Raw genomic sequence first — 17,755 nt, forward strand, 5'->3', positions numbered from 1 at the left:
ACATCTTTATGCACACAGCTGGAGGATGCTTCCATTAGTGATGTTTCCATTAGTGGGAGAGTCGAGAACTAGAGGTCATAGCCTCAGAATTAAAGGACGTTCTTTTAGGAAGGGGATGAGGGGTATTTAGTCAGAGGGTGGTGAATCTGCGGAATTCTTTGCCACAGAAGGACAAGTCAGTGGATATTTCTAAGGCAGAGATAGATAGATTCTTGATTAGTACAGATGTCAGAGGGAATGGGGTTAGGAGGGAGAGATAGATCAGCCATGATTGAATGGCGGAGTAGACTTGATGGACACAATGGCCTAATTCTCCTCCTATTCCTTATGACCTTATGATGCGGTTAGGTCCATTGAGACCATGGCAGGTCTTTGAAACAGGTGGCCATTTCTTTCTTTCTTCAGACCTCTGCAAAGGTTTGGGGTAATTGGCCTAGAGTTTGGATCGACGATAGATGAAGGAGCAAATGACAGGAGGAACTGCTGGAGTCCATTTGCACAGTGCATTTGCAAAATGCTGGAATAACTCGGCGGTTCAGGCAGCATCTGTGTTGAACATGGACTGAAGGACGCGACAGACCAACTTCCACCTTCTCCAGGGATGCAGCCCGGTCGCCGAGTTGCTCCTGCATTCAAAACGTGCAGGAACGAACTGCAGATGCTGGTTTACGCCGCAGATAGACACAAAATGCTGGAGTAACTCAGTGGGTCAGGCAGCATCTCTGGAGAATAAATAGGAGACGCTATGGGTCGAAAGAAAGGTCACCTATTCCTATTCTCCAGAGATACTGCCTGGCCCGCTGAGTTACTGCAGCATTTTGTGTTACTCAAGCACTTTGTGTATTTTTTTTTTGTAGGAAAGAACTGCAGATGCCGGTTTAAATCAAAGGTAGACACAAATTGCTGGAGTAACTCAGCGGGACAGCAGCATCACTGGAGAGAAGGAATGGGTGACTTTTCGGGTCGAGATTCACTCCAGCATTTTATGTCTATCTTGTGTATTTTCTTGCTTGCTTGTCATTAACACGCACACACTTTCAAGGCTGCTGCAGAAGTGTGTGGCGCGGTGCTGTGCCAAAGCGGGGAGCTGGGCTGGTGTTCCCGAGGCCTGGGTGATCTTGCCTGTTCGCCGGCGCTGTGCAGATCGCTGTATGTGACGCCGAGCGAGCGAGCGAGCGCTTGCACAGTCCTTGCAGCAAGGCTCAGCTCTCTCGGGCTGCGAACAGCCTATTCCGTCGCTAGTGGTCAGTATTATTGACGTCAATTGGGAAACGCAGATGTGAGCTCGGATTTCCGCAAAGCAGCAAGAGCCGTACAGAGAGAGAGATAGAGAGAGCGAGTAAGCGAGCTAGCAATCTGTGTGTGTGTGTGTGTGCGGAGAGTGAGCCGGACCTGAGCCCCCACCGCCGCTCTTTAAACCACTCATGGCTAGAAGGAGCTCGGGGTGACTGTCCGGCGAACAAACTGGCCGGCGAATGCAGCAGCTGAGAAACCCTGCTCGCTGCCGGGGAGAAGGTAGCACACAGTCAGTCGCAGGTCGCGGACACCACCGCACTGCAGGTAAGTTGAAGGTTGACTTTAAAGCGCTTCGCCGATCCTCTCCTCTCGCCTCGCTGCTGCCCCCCGGCTTAAAGTTGTACCGGCGGCCAGCTAGCGACTCTGCCCCCCTAACTCGCCACTAACACGCTCAATGCCGTTCACGGTGCCCGCTTCAATTCCTCTAACGCAGTCACTAATAAAGTTATTTATTTTGGGGTTTGGGGGCGGCGGCGCCGTGTTAAAGGGGGCGGGTGGGTCTAGAAAGATGTAAAGCGAGGATTCGCTAGGATTTAAAGAAGTGAATCGTCGGGGGCTTTAAATAAGATCATTCTTTGGTAAACCAGCATCCACAGTTCCTTGTTTTTTTTTTGCTTAAATATGTCTTTATCGGGGATTTTAAAATGCTGGTAAGACTCAGAGGGTCAGGCAGGATCTGAGGAGGTGGACTCTTCGCTGCTGGCTCGTTGTTGGTGTTGGCTGGGGGGAGGAGTAACCGGTGGTGCTGTTACCTCTCGGTAGGTGGTGGAAGTCGCTGCCCGTTGGAAGCGTCTCCCGGGCGGCGCGGCGTGAGCGGACAGGACCATCAAGGACCATGGCCGGAGCAAGGCATTGCAGCGACGGCAAGATAGCCGGCCTGTACGACCTGGACAAGACTCTGGGCAAGGGCCACTACGCCGTGGTGAGGTTAGCCCGCCACGTCTTCACGGGGGAGAAGGTAGCGGTGAAAGTGATCGACAAGACCAAGCTGGACAAGTCAGCCACGGGGCATCTGCTGCAGGAGGTGCGCTGCATGAAGTTGGTGCAGCACCCCAACGTGGTGAGGTTGTACGAGGTGATCGACACCCAGACCAAGCTCTACCTGATCCTGGAGCTGGGCGACGGCGGGGACATGTTCGACTACATCATGAACCATGACAGGGGGCTGTCGGAGGGACAGGCCAAGGTCTACTTCGCCCAGATCGTGCACGCCATCTCCTACTGCCACAAGTTGCATGTGGTGCACCGCGACCTCAAGCCGGAGAACGTGGTCTTCTTCAAGGAGCAAGGGGTGGTCAAGCTGACCGACTTCGGCTTCAGCAACCGCTTCCAACCCGGCAAGATGTTGACCACCAGTTGTGGCTCGCTGGCCTACTCTGCGCCGGAGATCCTCCTGGGAGATGAATACGATGCTCCTGCCGTGGGTAAGTGCCCCCCCCCTTGCCCCTTGCCCCTTGCCCCTTGCCCCTTGCCCCTTCCCCCTTCCCATCAAGAGCCAAGTCTAAGCCATTTATTGTGGGCAGGGGGAAGTTTGGAACAAAAAAAAAAATCCAAGTGCAAGTTTGGTTCAGATACAAGGAAAGCTTCCTGCAATATGTATATTCCTTCCTGCGTGTGTGTGTGTGTGTGTGTGTGATCTCGGGGATGAGTGGGCTAACACACGAAGAGCGTTTGACGGCACTGGTCAGGCCGCATTTGGAATATTGTGATCCGTTTTTGAGCCCCATATCTCTGGAAGGATGTGCTGGCGCTGGAGAGGGTCAGCAGGAGGTTTACGAGAATGATCCCAGGAATGATTGGGTTAACACACGATGAACGATTGTCGGCATGGCCTGGAGTTTAGACTGATGAGGGGAGGGGGGGGGGGGACCTCATTGAAACTTGCCGATAGTGAGAGGCCTGGATAGAGTGAGTGAGTGTGGAGAGGACGTACCTTTAGAAAGGAGATGGGGAGGAATTTCTTTAGTCAGAGGGTGGTGAATCTGTGGAATTCATTGCCACAGACGGCCGTGGAGGCCAAGTCAATGGATATTTTTAAGGTTAGAGATTGATAGATTCTTGATTAGTATCGGGGGTGATGGGGAGAAGGCAGGAGAATGGGGTTGAGAATGAAAGACATCAGCCATGATTGAATGGTGTAGTAGACTTAATGGGCCGAATGTCCAGTTCTACTGCTGTAATGTATCAACGTATGAGGTGCATTGCCCAGTGGCCACTGATCACAATGTACACCAGACAGAGCAGCAGAAATAACTCCATGCACAGAATCCATTGGTCCGACGAGTTCAGAAGCAACGCCTTATTGGAGGCGGGGAAACCAGACCCTCTGCAATCTGAAAATATGAATGCAAAGCCTTTTTTTTCTGTGAATCAAATTTAACCAGTTAACCGCCAGAGTGTGGTTTTCAGTTTTAAACGATGTTCCGTGGGACTGTTGACCTTGAGGTGAAACTGAAGCAATGTTGTGTCTTCTCATTCGCTATTTTTTCGCAACTGCACGGATCCCCGCCCCCTTTTATCTGAAGGGAATTCATCGGCCTGAAACGCTTCATTTATTGACACCCGCAGAGCCTATTAACGTGTAAATGCATCGCTTCAGCAGTGACAGGAACATAACGTTAGGGATCTGTCATTCCATTCACCAAACCCCCTCACCGACAGCTGGAACAGCATGTTTGAATCTGCTCCAGTTCCGCCGAGCGCCTCTGCGAACAAACTCGGTGAAATATTTCTGTAACTGTGTGTGTGTGTGTGTGTGTGTGTGTGTGGGGGGGGGGGGGGAGAGAGAGAGAATGAGGGGGCGGGAAGAGGATGGGGGGGGGGGGGGGGGGGGGGGTTGAGGGAGAGAAAGGATGAGGGGAGGAGGGAGAGAGAGGATGAGGGGGTAGAGATGAGAATGGGAGAGAGGGAGATGGGGGGGGGAGAGGGAGGCTGAGGGGTGGAGAGAGAGAGGTTAAGGAAGAGAGAGGATGAGGGGGAGCAGAGAGAGAGACGATGCGGGCAGAGAGAGAGGATGGGGGGGCAGAGAGAGAGGAGAGGGAGAGGCAGGAGGTAGAGGGTGGGGGGAGGCTGAGGGAGGAGAGGCTGAGGGGGGGAGAGAGAGAGAGAGTAAGCGGCTGGTGGGGAGAGATAGACTGCCACTAGTGTTGAATGAAGAGAATTGTCTATGCTTACTCTTAGCTCTTTACCCTTGCCTGTCCTCTAATATATGTAACGCACATTCATGACAGTCTTTGGGGATTCTGAAGTCGAGTGGCAGACACGGACGGATATTTGTCATGGGCTGATGGCCATTGAGCCCGTGCTGGGGAGAGAGGGTTTCCATTTGGGCCTTGCAGGTAGACATTTCCCCTTGCAGTGTGGGATTGATCAACCAAGCAAGGTGAGATGGATATCTTTGTGCATCCTCATTTACTCTCAGTAATGGATGAGTTAAACCACAGGGCTCCACATAATAGGATAATCTCCTATCTGGACTCATCCCACTTGGACACTGAAGATGCCACATGCGTGTATTATTTAATATTATTAAATAGAAAAAGTGAAACAACGTGTGTGCTAACTCCAAAACAAACATCATGGAATGATTCTACACCCCAGGGTTATACCCCAATGTTATTCTGGAGCAGCACTGTCCATGTGTTTGTTTAATACAGCCAAGAGCTCCTGTGCCTGAGACACACCATTCTCGCAGAAAGGCTGCAGATTAACAGTGTGAGTCATTCAGAGTATCTCTGAAGATAGACACAAAGCGCTGGAGTAACTCAGTGGGTCACACAGTATTTCTTGAGAAAAGGAATGGGGGATGATTCAGGTTGTGACCCCTTCTTCAGACTAAGAGTCGGGGCAGAGGGAAGCTAGAGGTATGAAAAGGTTAGGAACAAATCCGAGCCTGTACCGATGACCAAGGAAAGGTGGAGCCCACAATGGTCCATTGTTGGCTGTTGAAGAGGTGATAACGAAGGGATATATGGATGCGAACAGTGGAACTAGCAGGGTTCCTGTCCATTTGGGGATTTTCATTGTATTTGGACCTCACGACTCTTGTGCATATGATACTTGATAATTTGAAGTTGGGATACATTCTAAAATGTGGAGCTGACCATTTTATACCCGTCACTGGGAATAGTGCTGCTTGGTGCCAGAAGCAGGAAGCTATTGTCACAGCTTGAACATCTTAAAAAATGGATCAAAACAAAATGCAGAATAGCACTGGGCTATACAAACCAAAGCTTTTCACTGTATCTTTGTACACTTGACAATAATAAGCTAAACTAATCTAATCTGCTGTGGCCCTGTGTTTCTGTCGGCTGGGCTGTTTAGACACCTAGGGCCATCTGAATGATTCTGGGGAAAGTGCAGTAAATCCATTGCAGATGGAAACAACTTCTCCCCATAAGGTGGTCACGCTTTGTGGGGCAGTGGTAGAGCTGCTGCCTTACAGTGAACGCAACGCCTGAGACCCGGGTTCGATCCAGACTATGGGTGCTGTCTGTACGGAGTTTGTACGTTCTCCCCGTGACCTGCGAGGGTTTTCTCCGAGATCTTCGGTTTCCTCCCACACTCCAAACGTGTACAGGTTTATAGGCTTGGTAAATGTAAAAATTATCCCTAGTGTGTGTAGGATAGTGGTTCGGTGGGCCGAAGGGCCTGTATCTCGAAACTAAACTAACCCTTAAAACATGGTTAAACCACTGATGAGCTGCATATAGCTTCTTGACTGTGGATCGGGCATTAACTGGAAGTGGAATGTCAGGCAGGAAGGTTAAACATTCTTACTGATCCACAGGGAGGGGGAAGTGGAAAGTACTGTAATCATTATCAGAACTTATCCTATTTGATTAGTCTGGCTGTTGGGGCATATGGGGAGAAAGCAAGAGAATAGGGTTGAGAGGGAAAGATAAATTAGCTATGATTGAATGACGGAGTACACTAGATGGGCCAAATGGCCTAATTCTGCTCCTATAACTTATGAGCTTGGCGTGTTTCTACTATGTTGCCGTTGTGTTCCAAGCTTGCCTGAACCAGCAGATGTACTATACAATGGAAGTGAAGTCAAGTATTACACAACCTTTAAAAACAACTGTTTACATACAGAAATGTATAAGATTAACAGCTGATTAATTTTTAGATGTATGTGTGATTGGGCTTAAAGCTGATTCACTTTGGCATCTTGTCAGAAGAGATTACACTAAAATATGTTGTCGTCATTACCAGCATCAGGTTTATCATGGAGCTGATTGAGCAGTAAGGTAAATGAGGGCTTGAGTTTGATGGAGGCCCATATTAAAGCAAGCGGAAAACCCTCTTGTGATAGAACTCTGGTCTGTGGGAGAAGGTGGGGAATTTTACTTTGCTTCTTGCTGTGGCTGCACAGTGCATTTGCATTTGGTGTATTTTCCTTCCCTTTCTAGTTATTGGCTCTAATCGGTGGTAGCACATGCATCGCCTGCAATCCATTCAGAGCCCTGCTGCCTGCACCTTAACTCATACCAAGTCTTGCATGTCCATTGTTCCCAGTGCTCTCTGAGCTGCACACCCTCCCATTCTACCACCGCTTACACGGTGGCGCAGCGGCAGAGTTGCTGCCTTACAGCGCCAAAGACCCGGGTTCGATCCTGACTACGGGTGTTGTGTGTACGTTCTCCTCCGTGACCGCATGGGTTTTCCCCGGGGAGCTCCGGTTTCCTCCCACACTTCAAAGACGTAGAGGTTTGTAGGTTAATTGGCTTCGGTAAAGATTATAAATTGTCCCTAGTGCGGCAGGGTAGTTCTGGTGGACGGCGAGGACTCGGTGGGCCGAAGGGCCTGTTTCCGCACTGTATCTCTAGATAACCTAAAGGCTCAGTCCTTGTATTTAAGTGCCTCCATTCTCTCTCTGTCTCTGTGATGCTGACAGCCCCCTGAGAGGTGTGCATTGCTCCAGATTGTGCTGTGTGTGTGTTTGCCTTTGGTGGCTCAGTCTTCAGCAGTGTTTGGCTCAAGGCTCTGGAACTCCACCCACATCTACCCCCTCTCCTGCTCTAAGACCTCCCTTGACAACCATCTCCTTGACAGTGATTCTGCTCACTTGCCTTGACGTTTAAACACCTTGGCAGGGTGCCATTTATTTTGCCTGATTATGCTTCTGTCAAGTGCATTGGGACGTTTTACTAATTTAAGCTGAAGATCCCTCTGATGTGCAAGGTGACCAGCAGCTCAGTATTATTCAGCAAGCATCTCCCTTATTTGCAGAGAAACAGCACTGATAGGACTGGAAAGTTCCACTTCATGGGATAATTTCTTAATCGAGGGATATTTGTTTTCTTAATCAAGGGATATTTGTATACTAAACAAGTTAAACTGATGGTGATGAGGCCTGATTTACAAAAACTGCAAGTCCCTGGTGACTTTCTCTTTAGAACCACAGATATTTTACAGTACAATTATTTCTTGAAACCACTTCATTGTGATCTCCATCCTTTTACAGAAATGATCAACATCTGTCCACCACCAGTGAACAAACTAATCGGTGATCAGGTGGAATTTTCAATCTTATCTGCTAAAAAACAGCTGAATCTCTTGCTTGTTTTTTTAATTGACATCTAATTTATGAAATGCCAGTGTCCAACCAGCTCTCTGTGGTAAGCACTGATATCCTGACAATAAAATATATTATAGACACAAAATGCTGGAGTAACTCAGATGGACAGGCAGCATCTCTGGATAGAAGGAATGGGTGACGTTTCGGGTCGAGACCCTTCTTCAGACTCGAAGAAAGGTCTCGACTCGTAACGTCGCCCATTCCTTCTCTCCGGTGATGCTGCCAGTCCCGCTGAGTTACTCCAACATTTTGTGGCTATCTTCGATTTAAACCAGCATCTGCAGTTCCTTTCTACATGATAAAATATATAATCTTTGTTAAGAAAATTGTTGTCTCCTTTCCGAGTAGTTTACTATCTTCAAAGGCGTAAAGGTTTTTTTTTAATCATTTTCCACCTTCAGTATTTTTACTTTGGCTTGATGCAACGTAATAAATAACAAAGTAATCCTCCTTGGTAACTATGAAACAGAGGCAGACACAAAATGCTGGAGTAACTCAGTGGGTCAGGCAGCATCTCTGGAGAGAAGGAATTGGTGACGTTTCGGGTCGAGATCCAGCATCATTGAGTCTGATGAAAGGTGTCAACCCGAAATGTCACCTATTCCTTTTCTCCCGACCTGCTGAGTTACTCCTGCATTTTGTGTCTAACGTCAGTGTAAACCAGCATCTGCAGTTCCTTCTTGCAAATGAAACCGAAGCATGCAGCATTCTCATCGGTGATAACTCTTTAATGAGCCTATATAGTTGCAACTTTAAAAGGATGCCTATAATCTCACAGCATGCCGAAGAGTCTCAATGCAAAAGTTCAGATGTAACGTCTCCGATTTTCTGGTTGTCCCCTGATCTTGGCCAAGCCACACTAGGGAGGCCAGCTGCCTTTTGGCTTTTGGCTTCTTACTTCCCCATTCTTCCACACTACCACAATCGCATCAGAGATTCCCATTTTCCGACTGTGGAACCTTGCCACGAATAATCTGCTTCCAGTTCACGTTGACTTTGAAAATTAAAAATCAAATGTTATCCTGATTTCTTCTCGTTCACTGTGCGTCACAGTTGTGTAGCGATAGAGTTGCTGCCTTGCAGCGCCAGAAACTCGGGTTCGATCCTGACCATGTGCGCTGTCTGTATGGAGCTTGTACGTTCTCTCTGTGACCACGTGGGTTTCCTCCGGGTGCTCCGGTTTCCTCCTGCGCTTCAAAGACTCAAAGGTTTGTCGGTTAATTGGCTTCGATAGTAAGTTGTAAAATTGTCCCGAGTGCATTTGCGTTAGTGTACGGGGTGATCGCTGGTCGGTTCGGACTTGATGGGTCGAAGGGCCTGTTTCTCGCGCTGTATCTCTAAAGTCTAAAAAATGTGAACTTTTGGCCATCACAGCTATTAAAACAGCCAACTGTGCTGTGATGGCCAGTGAGATGGGTAGAGCTAGCCTCAAGTGGAATTCAACCCTCTGGAATTCTGAGTGGCATTTCCATAAAATAAACCAGGAAGTAAATGACTGTGGTCTGGGTGGTCACAGTGTGCACAGTAGCTGCAGTGCGGTTGCATGTCAATCATACCACACATGCAAAATGCCTTGATAATCACACTGCTTGTAACGTCCCACTCAGTGAAATGTGATTACAACCCTGTCTCTCTCGCCCGAGGCTTGAATGGCTGCCCTTGTTGCAAGTTTGCTCCTGAATATCTTGCACGTGTATAGTGTCTTGCAAACTTAGACAATACAGCTCACCCCCTCCATGACACACTGGTCAACCCGAGGAGTACCTTCAGCAACAGACTAGTCCAGTCTAGAGATGCATTACAGATCGCCACAGGTGATCCTTCTTCCCTGTGGCTATCAAACTGTGCAACTCCTCCCCCTTCTGTCGTGGGTAGACTGACTACTCTTCCCCCCCTCCTCCCCCTCCACAATCTTTGCACATCCCAAATCCTTTCCACTCGTCAGTTTAATTTCATGTTTCATATATTTTGTGTTTGCTGACTGTAGGCAGATCAATTTGCCTTCTGGGATAAATAAAGTTCTATCGTATCGTAGGTCACAGCGCAATCTGCAACCAATGAGTTGGGTGCCGTCAAGAATAAAGAGGCCATGGCATGGTGGGGGGGGCCACGGAGAACAAAGAGGGCCCGTGTGGGTGGAGGGGGGGGGGGCACCGATAACAACGGGGACCCGGTGTGGTGGAGGGGGGGGGGGGCACTGAGAACAAAGGGGGCCCGGTGTGGTGGAGGGGGGGGGGGCACTGAGAACAAAGGGGACAAAGAAGGAATCACCATTATTTAAAGAGTACTTTTTGTAACTTTGTCGGCACTTTGTGGCAACTTTTTTATGTGCTTTGTGTGCAAAAACAAAGAATTTCACTGTATCTTGGTACATGTGACAATAATTTAAATTTTTTTTAAAAAAGAGGTATTTTCACAGTTGTAACCTGGTAGTGGTTGGTGTATGAAACTTGCTATCGAAAAGGGTAGCTGAAGTAAATATATAATGGATGCATTTACAAGGAAGCTAGGGAAGGAAGAAATAGAGTGACGTGTTGATAGAGGAGACCACACTTGCAGCTTTGTGTATAGGTTTAATCACCTTGCCTAAAGTACAGATATACTTGTCACAAAGGGCATGCGGCAACAATTCACCAGGCTGGTTCCAGGGCACGGCAGATTTGCAATACGAGGGAAATGTACAAAATTTCAGCAGCGGAGAGAACTCTTCCACTGGCTGAAGAGCCCAGAACCAGAGCTTCGTTTCATCTTGGGGAGTAGATTGTTAAGAGCTGAGGCAATAAAAAGTTTCTTCACTGATCGGGACTCTTCACTCCAGAAGTCTCTGTCGTTGCGCCTACTCAAACAGAAACGCAAACGAGCGGCACGGTGGCGCAGCGGTAGAGTTGCTGCCTTGCAGCGTCAAAGACCCGGTTCGATCCTGACTACGGGCGCTGTCTGTACAGAGTTTGTGCGTTCTCATTGTGACTGCATGGGTTTTCACCGGGTGCTCCGGTTTCCTCCCACACTCCAAAGATGTACAGGTTTGTAGGTTAATTGGCTTCGGTAAAATTGTAGATTGTTCCTAATGTATAGGATAGTGCTACTATTCAGTGGGCCGAAGGGCCTGTTCCCGTGCTGTATCTCTAAACCAAACAAAACTAAAAATGGGCAGATGTTTGGCATGGGTGTAATTATCTATAGTCTTTCTGCTGACTGGATTACACGCGACTAAAAAGCTTTTCATTGCCCCTCGATACACTTGACGATAATAAACCAAACTACATGGTATTGAGGATGAAGGTCAACACTGGAGCCGATTTGATGGGCCAAATGGGTTCCTGTTTCTTGTACTTTTATACAGTGGGAATAGGCTAGAGAGGACCTTAAATATTGGTGTTAGGCATTTGGAGCAGACAGCTGTGTCTGTATTTGTAAATTCTGGATAAACCCAGAGCAGAAGATGTCCCCTGTTCAATGCAGTTAGATTTTAAATGGTTAACGTGCTGCACTGGTTCACCGGGCATTGACGTTGCTCTAACACCAAGCCCTTGGGGGACTGTGTGTGCCCTGGTTTGGGAATGAATTGCTTTTGGATTTCCTTTCACCGTGGTTGAAGGCAGAGGGACAGGAAGAGGCTCAATCTCCAAAGTGGGCTGGGCAAGATGAGGAAAGGGTGCCGGGCGTGGGAACTGCGATTTAAATGTTCTGGTTGAACTGCGGGCGGCCCTTACGACCACAGAGGGAAGTTAGCAGGTTGTTCCTGATTGGGATAATGCTGTCGGCAGCTCCGGCCCCTGCTCCATGGCCCAGTTCCAAATAGGAAGGCACCAAATCAGCACCGCAAGTTCAAGACCATTTCAGACCAGTCTGAAGAAGGGCCTCGACCCGAAGATGCTGCCTCCCCCGCTGAGTTACTCCAGCATTTTGTGCCCTATTTGCAGCAAGTTAATCTTTGCTTCGACAATTCCTTGGGATTGCAGATCCCGTGCTATCTGTTGAATGAGCTAATTTAGACCAAGGTGGGAATAATGTAGGCTCAATTGGCTGCCAATATTCCCATGCCATTAAGGGGATAAATAAGCCAGTGGTGTAGTACTGCCTCAGAGCACTGTTCACTAACGGAAATTGAATACGAGTCAAACAGGATTTTTCAGCCAATGTGCTTGCTCTCTGGTCCTTAACTGTCCCACTAGTGGAAACATCCTCTCCACATCCAGGCCTTTCACTATTCGGTAAGTTTCACCCCCTCATCCTTCTAATCTCTAACAGAGAGAAATAACTTGTGCATGGTCAATATATAACGTTACTGGTGTGCCTCAGCACAGAAGTAATTCAGGGTTTGGGCAATTCCCTCCCTCGCTTTGCAAACTGTATTGAGGTTAAGGTTTTAGCTCGGCTGCAGACTGGGTGTGGTTGACACCTGATGCAATATTTTTTGTAAAAATACATTAAAAACCATCAAGCAGATGTTATTTTTAACTACCAGAGGAACTAAGACACTTTCCATCTGGCTTATTCCCTTATCTTTGTTTAACCAAATGTTTATCATGTTCTGTTTTAGTTTGTGTTTTCAGCTCCACAGTTGTGCCTTTTGATGAAATATTCATTCCTTCTCTGCCGTGGAGAACGAAATAATCTCCTGCTGTTGGTGCAGGAGGGGGAGAGGGGCATCTTCTTCCAGTGGAGAGGATGTTTCCACTAATGGGAGAGTCTAGGACCAGAGGCCATAGCATCAAAATAAAAGGACGTACCTTTAGAAAGGAGATGAGAAGGAATTTCTTTAGTCAGAGGGTGACGCATCTATGGAATTCACTGCCACTGTGGAGCCCAAGTCAATTGATATATTTTAGGGGGAGGTTGATAGATTCTTGATTAGTACAGGTGTCGGGGGTTATGGGGAGAAGGCAGGAGAATGGGGTTGAGAGAGTAAGATAGATCAGTCATGATTGAATGGTGTAGACATGATGGGCCGAATGGCCTAATTTTGCTCCTATGACTTAACGTATGAACATCCAGCATTCCGAACAAGTTGCATCAGTAAAACGGGATTGTCAGGTCGGTAAATATTCATTGTTATCTGCATCAAATTACGTGCAATGATTCATCATTAAACTTGTCAGAAATAATCAGCTACTCCAGTGGAGTCGTTAACGACTTGTGACATTACAGATCTCGATCGTAGCACCAGAGTGTGAGCTATCAATGCTCTGAAGGTAAAACCGCGCTGGGCAACGTGACTGGATTATTTTTACTGGGTTGTTGCTCCTTCAAACATGTTCCACTTTATAATGTGTTTCGCAGATGGTTAAACTTTGTAAAACAAGTATTATTGGATGTTAGACGCAGCAAGATCGCTATCTTCAACGCGTAGCCTGAAGACCTAAATCCATTTGTTATTGTCAATGTCTAAGGAAGATGAGTGTAGGTATAATATAGCTCAAAAGGACACATGTCCCAGAGTAACTCAGCGAGTCAGGCAGCATCTCTGGAGAACATGGTTTGGTTTAGTTTATTGTCACGTGTAGTGAGCTTTTTTTGTTGCATGCTATCCATTCAGGTGAAACACTAGAAAATGATTACAATCAAGCAGTCCACAGTGTACAGATACAGGATAAAGGGAACAATGTTTAGTACATGGTAAAGTTCGATTAAAGATAGACCGAGGGTTTCCAATGATGTAGTTAGCAGGTCAGGACCGCTCTCTAGTTGGTGATGGGAAGGTTCAGTTGCCTGATGACGGCTGGGAAGAAACTGTCCCTGAATCTGGAGGTGTGCTTTTTCACACTTCTATACCTTTTGCCCAATGGGAGAGGGGAGAAGAGGGAGTGACCAGGGCATCCTTGATTATGCTGGTGGCCTTGCCCAGGCAGAGTGAAGTGTAGATGGAGTCGATGGAAGGGAGGTTGGTTTGTGTCATGGTCTAGGCCATCTCTGCGAAATGGTACCTATCCATGTTGCTACCTGACCTGTTGAGTTACTCCAGCACTTTGAGTATTAACCAACACCTGTAATTCTTTGTTTCTATATTACAGCTCCTGTTTTGTAGTGCTACCCTCCCTTGTTTCTGGGCCTCCTAAACCCAATTACTTTCATGGAGGATATTTGAACAGTTTAGGCAGCCCATTACCCCATGTCGTTTGTATGTGATGAGTGTCTGAGGAGAAGTTACTCTTGCTGCCATTATCAGCATGATGGGCTGAAAGGGCCCCTTGGAATGACCTGGGTGAGGGAGAACCGTTGTCAGAGTAGCAAGCAAATCAATAGAGTAAATATGAAAGTATCATTTTGCATTGTCCACGGTGGCGCAGAGGTAGAGTAGCTGCCTTACAGCGCCAGAGACCCGGGTTTGATCTGTGTAGACTACAGGTGCTGTCTACACAGAGTTTGCACGTTCTCCCCGTGACTTGCATGGGTTTTATCCGAGATCTTCAGTTTCCTCCCAGACCCCAAAGACGTTCAGGTATGTAGGTAAATTGGCTTGGTAAATGCGAAAATTGTCCCGAGTGTGTGTAGGATAGTGTTAGTGTGCGGGGATCGCTGGTCGGCGCGGACCCGGTGGGCCGAAGGGCCTGTTTCCGCGCTGGATCTATAAACTAAACGAAAACATCCTGACGTCTCACATCTTGAGTGCCGTGTCCAGGAGTCACTTGCAGATGTCCCATGACACTTGCACATGTTCATCACCAAGCACATTCATCCTGCAATTTGAAGGAGCTTGTGTTTAATAGCAATTGAGTGGGAGCAAAATCAAATTTGGCAAGGCGTTTCCAGTTCCATGCGCTGAGTATTTCATAACCTTGACTCCAGTCCACAGCGGCTGAACAAATGTGTCAAGTGTGCATTGAAAAGAAAACAAATTTGGAAAAAATACTGTTTGTGTTGAGCAATAACCTTGTAATGTCTGGGCTGTTTTTCTCTCTCACGCACATTCGATTTAATTAACTGTAGCGGAACCGGAGCAGGTGCACAGCAATAAGTATCAGATGGCTTGTTCTCCCTCTGCTAGCACCCTCTTTATCTTGAAGACGGACACTAAATGCTGGGGTAACTCAGCGGGTCAGGCAGCATCTCTGGAGAAAAGGAATGTTTCGAGAAGGCGAAAAGAAAACGAGAAACGAGAAAAAGAAATAGAAATAGACAAATAGAAAATAGGTGCAGGAGTAGGCCATTCGGCCCTTCGAGCCCGCACCACCATTCAATATGATCATGGCTGATCATCCACAATCGATACCCCGTTCCTGCTTTCTCCCCGTATCCCTTGATTCCGTTAGCCTCTCCTGAAAACGCCCAGGGAATTGGCCTCCACTGCCGGCAGAGAATTCCACAGATTCACAACTCTCTGGGTGAAAACGTTTTTCCTCATCTCACTCCTAAATGGCTTACCCTTATTCTTAAACTGTGATCCCTGCTTCTGGACTCCCCCAACATCGGGAACATTTTTCCTGCATCCAGCCTGTCCAATCCCTTAAGAATTTTATATGTTCCTTTAAGATTTCAGGTCAAGACGCTTTTTCAGACTGAGAGTCCCTTAATCCAAACTCTGGACACACAGTCTGAAGAAGGGTCTCGACCCGAAAGGTCACCTATTTCTTTTTCTCCAGAGATGCTGCCTGTTGGAGGCGGTGGTAAAGGGAGCATTTTGTATCGACCTTCTGACCACCAGGTGGTTGGACTCTATGCTTCACGCGGCCTGACCATGCCCTTCCTTGCACGGGTATGACTGCTGTGATCTATGTGATGGGCCTGTTTCACGTCCAACTCTCTGAGACGGCTTGTTATCTGCTGCAGGTGTTACTGAGCCCCGCTGAGAGGTGGTGACCAGTGTCAACATTGACAAGGGTCAAAGCAGCTTATGGAATGATAATCCCTTGTTGTCACATGTTTGAAAGTTTCTAATGGTCCAGTGAGTGTGGTTACAGAGGCTTTTGTCTAGCGCCTGCTTGGGATGCCCTAGACTTACAAACACCCATACACACGATCTAACCCCCATTGTGTTAAATTCAACACATTGAATGGAATAGACACCATTCATTTCTGTCTGAGATTTATGATGTGGCATAACTGTAGTTAGTTGGTGGTGGTTAATGTCTATTGATGGACTCCACCCTTTTGCTTTCTCCCTGTCTCGCTGTCTGTCTCTCCTTTATCAGTCCTTGTGTGTGTTTTGATGCCATTCATTATAACACTATGGTTATATGGATGATGACCTTTTTAAGTAATTTCCAATTTAGTGGACACGATTAGCCAAGATTAGATGACCCAAGGTAGCCCGTAAAAATGGAATCTGTTTAAACACTACAACCTCAAATAAGCTCTGAACTACATACCTGTAGGCTATTATTGTTTGTTTATGTGTGTGTGCTGAATTTTTTTTCTCATTTATTATATTGTTTACAGTGTATTATGTTTCCATATTCTGTAGTGTTGCTGCAAGTAAGAATTTCATTGTTCTATCTGGGACACATGACGATAAAACAGTCTTGACTTGAATGTGAGGATTTGTTGTGGCTGTCACTGCCGATTCCGATCAGCCTGAAGCGGTAACTCATTTTGACTTCTCTGCAGAGCTGGCGGTGCTCGTTCAGTATGTCCAGCAACTATTTTCATTGCATATTTCTGTCCGTGCAACACTTTTGTTTTTGTTTCACTGTGGCTAGGGTTAATACATTAGCCAGTCTTTCTTCCAAGCTCGGGTTGCCAACAAAAAAAACACTTGCATGTTTTCTCTAACCGCTGCATTTGATTCCTCAACCTCTATTATTAACCTCTCCACATTTTCCAGGCATGAATCTTGGGCTTTTGGGTTTTACGCAGTTTCCGTGCTTAAACTGAACACTCCAGGCAAGGATTTATTATGTTGACATAACTGTGGTTAGTAGGTGGTAGTTAATACCTATCGATGGACTTCACCCTTTTGCCTGTTTTTATTGATTCCATCTGCAGTAAATTTATATGTCGTTTTCACACAAAAAAATGAGATGGAGGCTTTGTGTTACAACTTTAACTGAACACGCACACACAAGAACATAATTTGTTCCCCTCTCCTGCTGCAGTATTTGTGATGCCCTGTTTAGCTCGAGTGCAGGAGTGACCTGGTTTGGATTCGGATTATTTTTTGTCAGAGGTACCAAGATGCAGTGAATTTCTTCACTTCCATGAAGCCCGCAGAGCAACCAGTATACACCAAGTCATGACAAATACAACAATAGATACAATGAAGAGTGCAGAACAGTGCAAGATTGTAGTGCAAATGGATATTAAAGTTCTGTAATTGAACAATTGAAAGAGGTAGAGTTAAAAGTACGTGGCAACAACTCCAGGAACCAGAGTTGTTGCCTCACAGCACCAGCGACCCGGGTTCGATCCTGACTACGGGTGCTGTCTGTACGGAGTTTGTACATTCTTTCTGTGCCTGCGTGGGTTTTCTCTGGGTGCTCCGGTTTCCTGCCACATTCCAAAGACACGCAAGTTTGTAGGTTAATTGGCTTCTGTAAATTGCCCCTAGTGTGCAGGTTGCGAGACAGGGGGTAAAGTAGAACCGGTGTACAGGTGATCGGCGCAGACTTGGTGGGCGGAAGGGCCTCTGTTTTCACGCAAACCACTTAGTTTAGTGGAATCTCTAAACTAAACTAAAACAATCTGTGATGGTAATGAATTGCAAATAAAAGTCCCTGATTTTCATTGCCTGCTGCAGGTTTCTGTTTTTTTGGTGTGGCATTCTGCCTAGTTCGGGCTGAGGTTGTGTGGGGGTTTGACCGGACAGGTCAGCTATTCCTTTTTCCCAGATTTCCCAGATTCTCTCCAGTGAGATTCAATTCCCCTGGACCACCGTTGCGTTGTGCGATTCCCTGTAAAACGTGAGTGGTGGGGAAAGTGGCTTTGATCCCATCGGAC

General features: G+C 47.0%; 1 protein-coding gene across 1 annotated transcript in view; it reads left to right on the forward strand.

Annotated features, from left to right (window-relative positions):
• The first annotated feature begins 1,178 nt into the window (after window positions 1-1,178).
• The window catches only part of LOC116982756 (SNF-related serine/threonine-protein kinase-like), a 106,738-nt gene continuing 90,161 nt past the window's right edge, over window positions 1,179-17,755 (forward strand). The window contains exons 1-2 of the mRNA XM_033036169.1: window positions 1,179-1,560; window positions 2,059-2,720. Coding sequence (XP_032892060.1) covers window positions 2,132-2,720 — 589 coding nt within the window. The 5' untranslated portion in view covers window positions 1,179-1,560; window positions 2,059-2,131. The remainder of the gene's footprint in view (window positions 1,561-2,058; window positions 2,721-17,755) is intronic.

This window comes from Amblyraja radiata, chromosome 17 (genome assembly GCF_010909765.2).
Source record: "Amblyraja radiata isolate CabotCenter1 chromosome 17, sAmbRad1.1.pri, whole genome shotgun sequence".
Lineage (NCBI taxonomy): Eukaryota > Metazoa > Chordata > Chondrichthyes > Rajiformes > Rajidae > Amblyraja > Amblyraja radiata.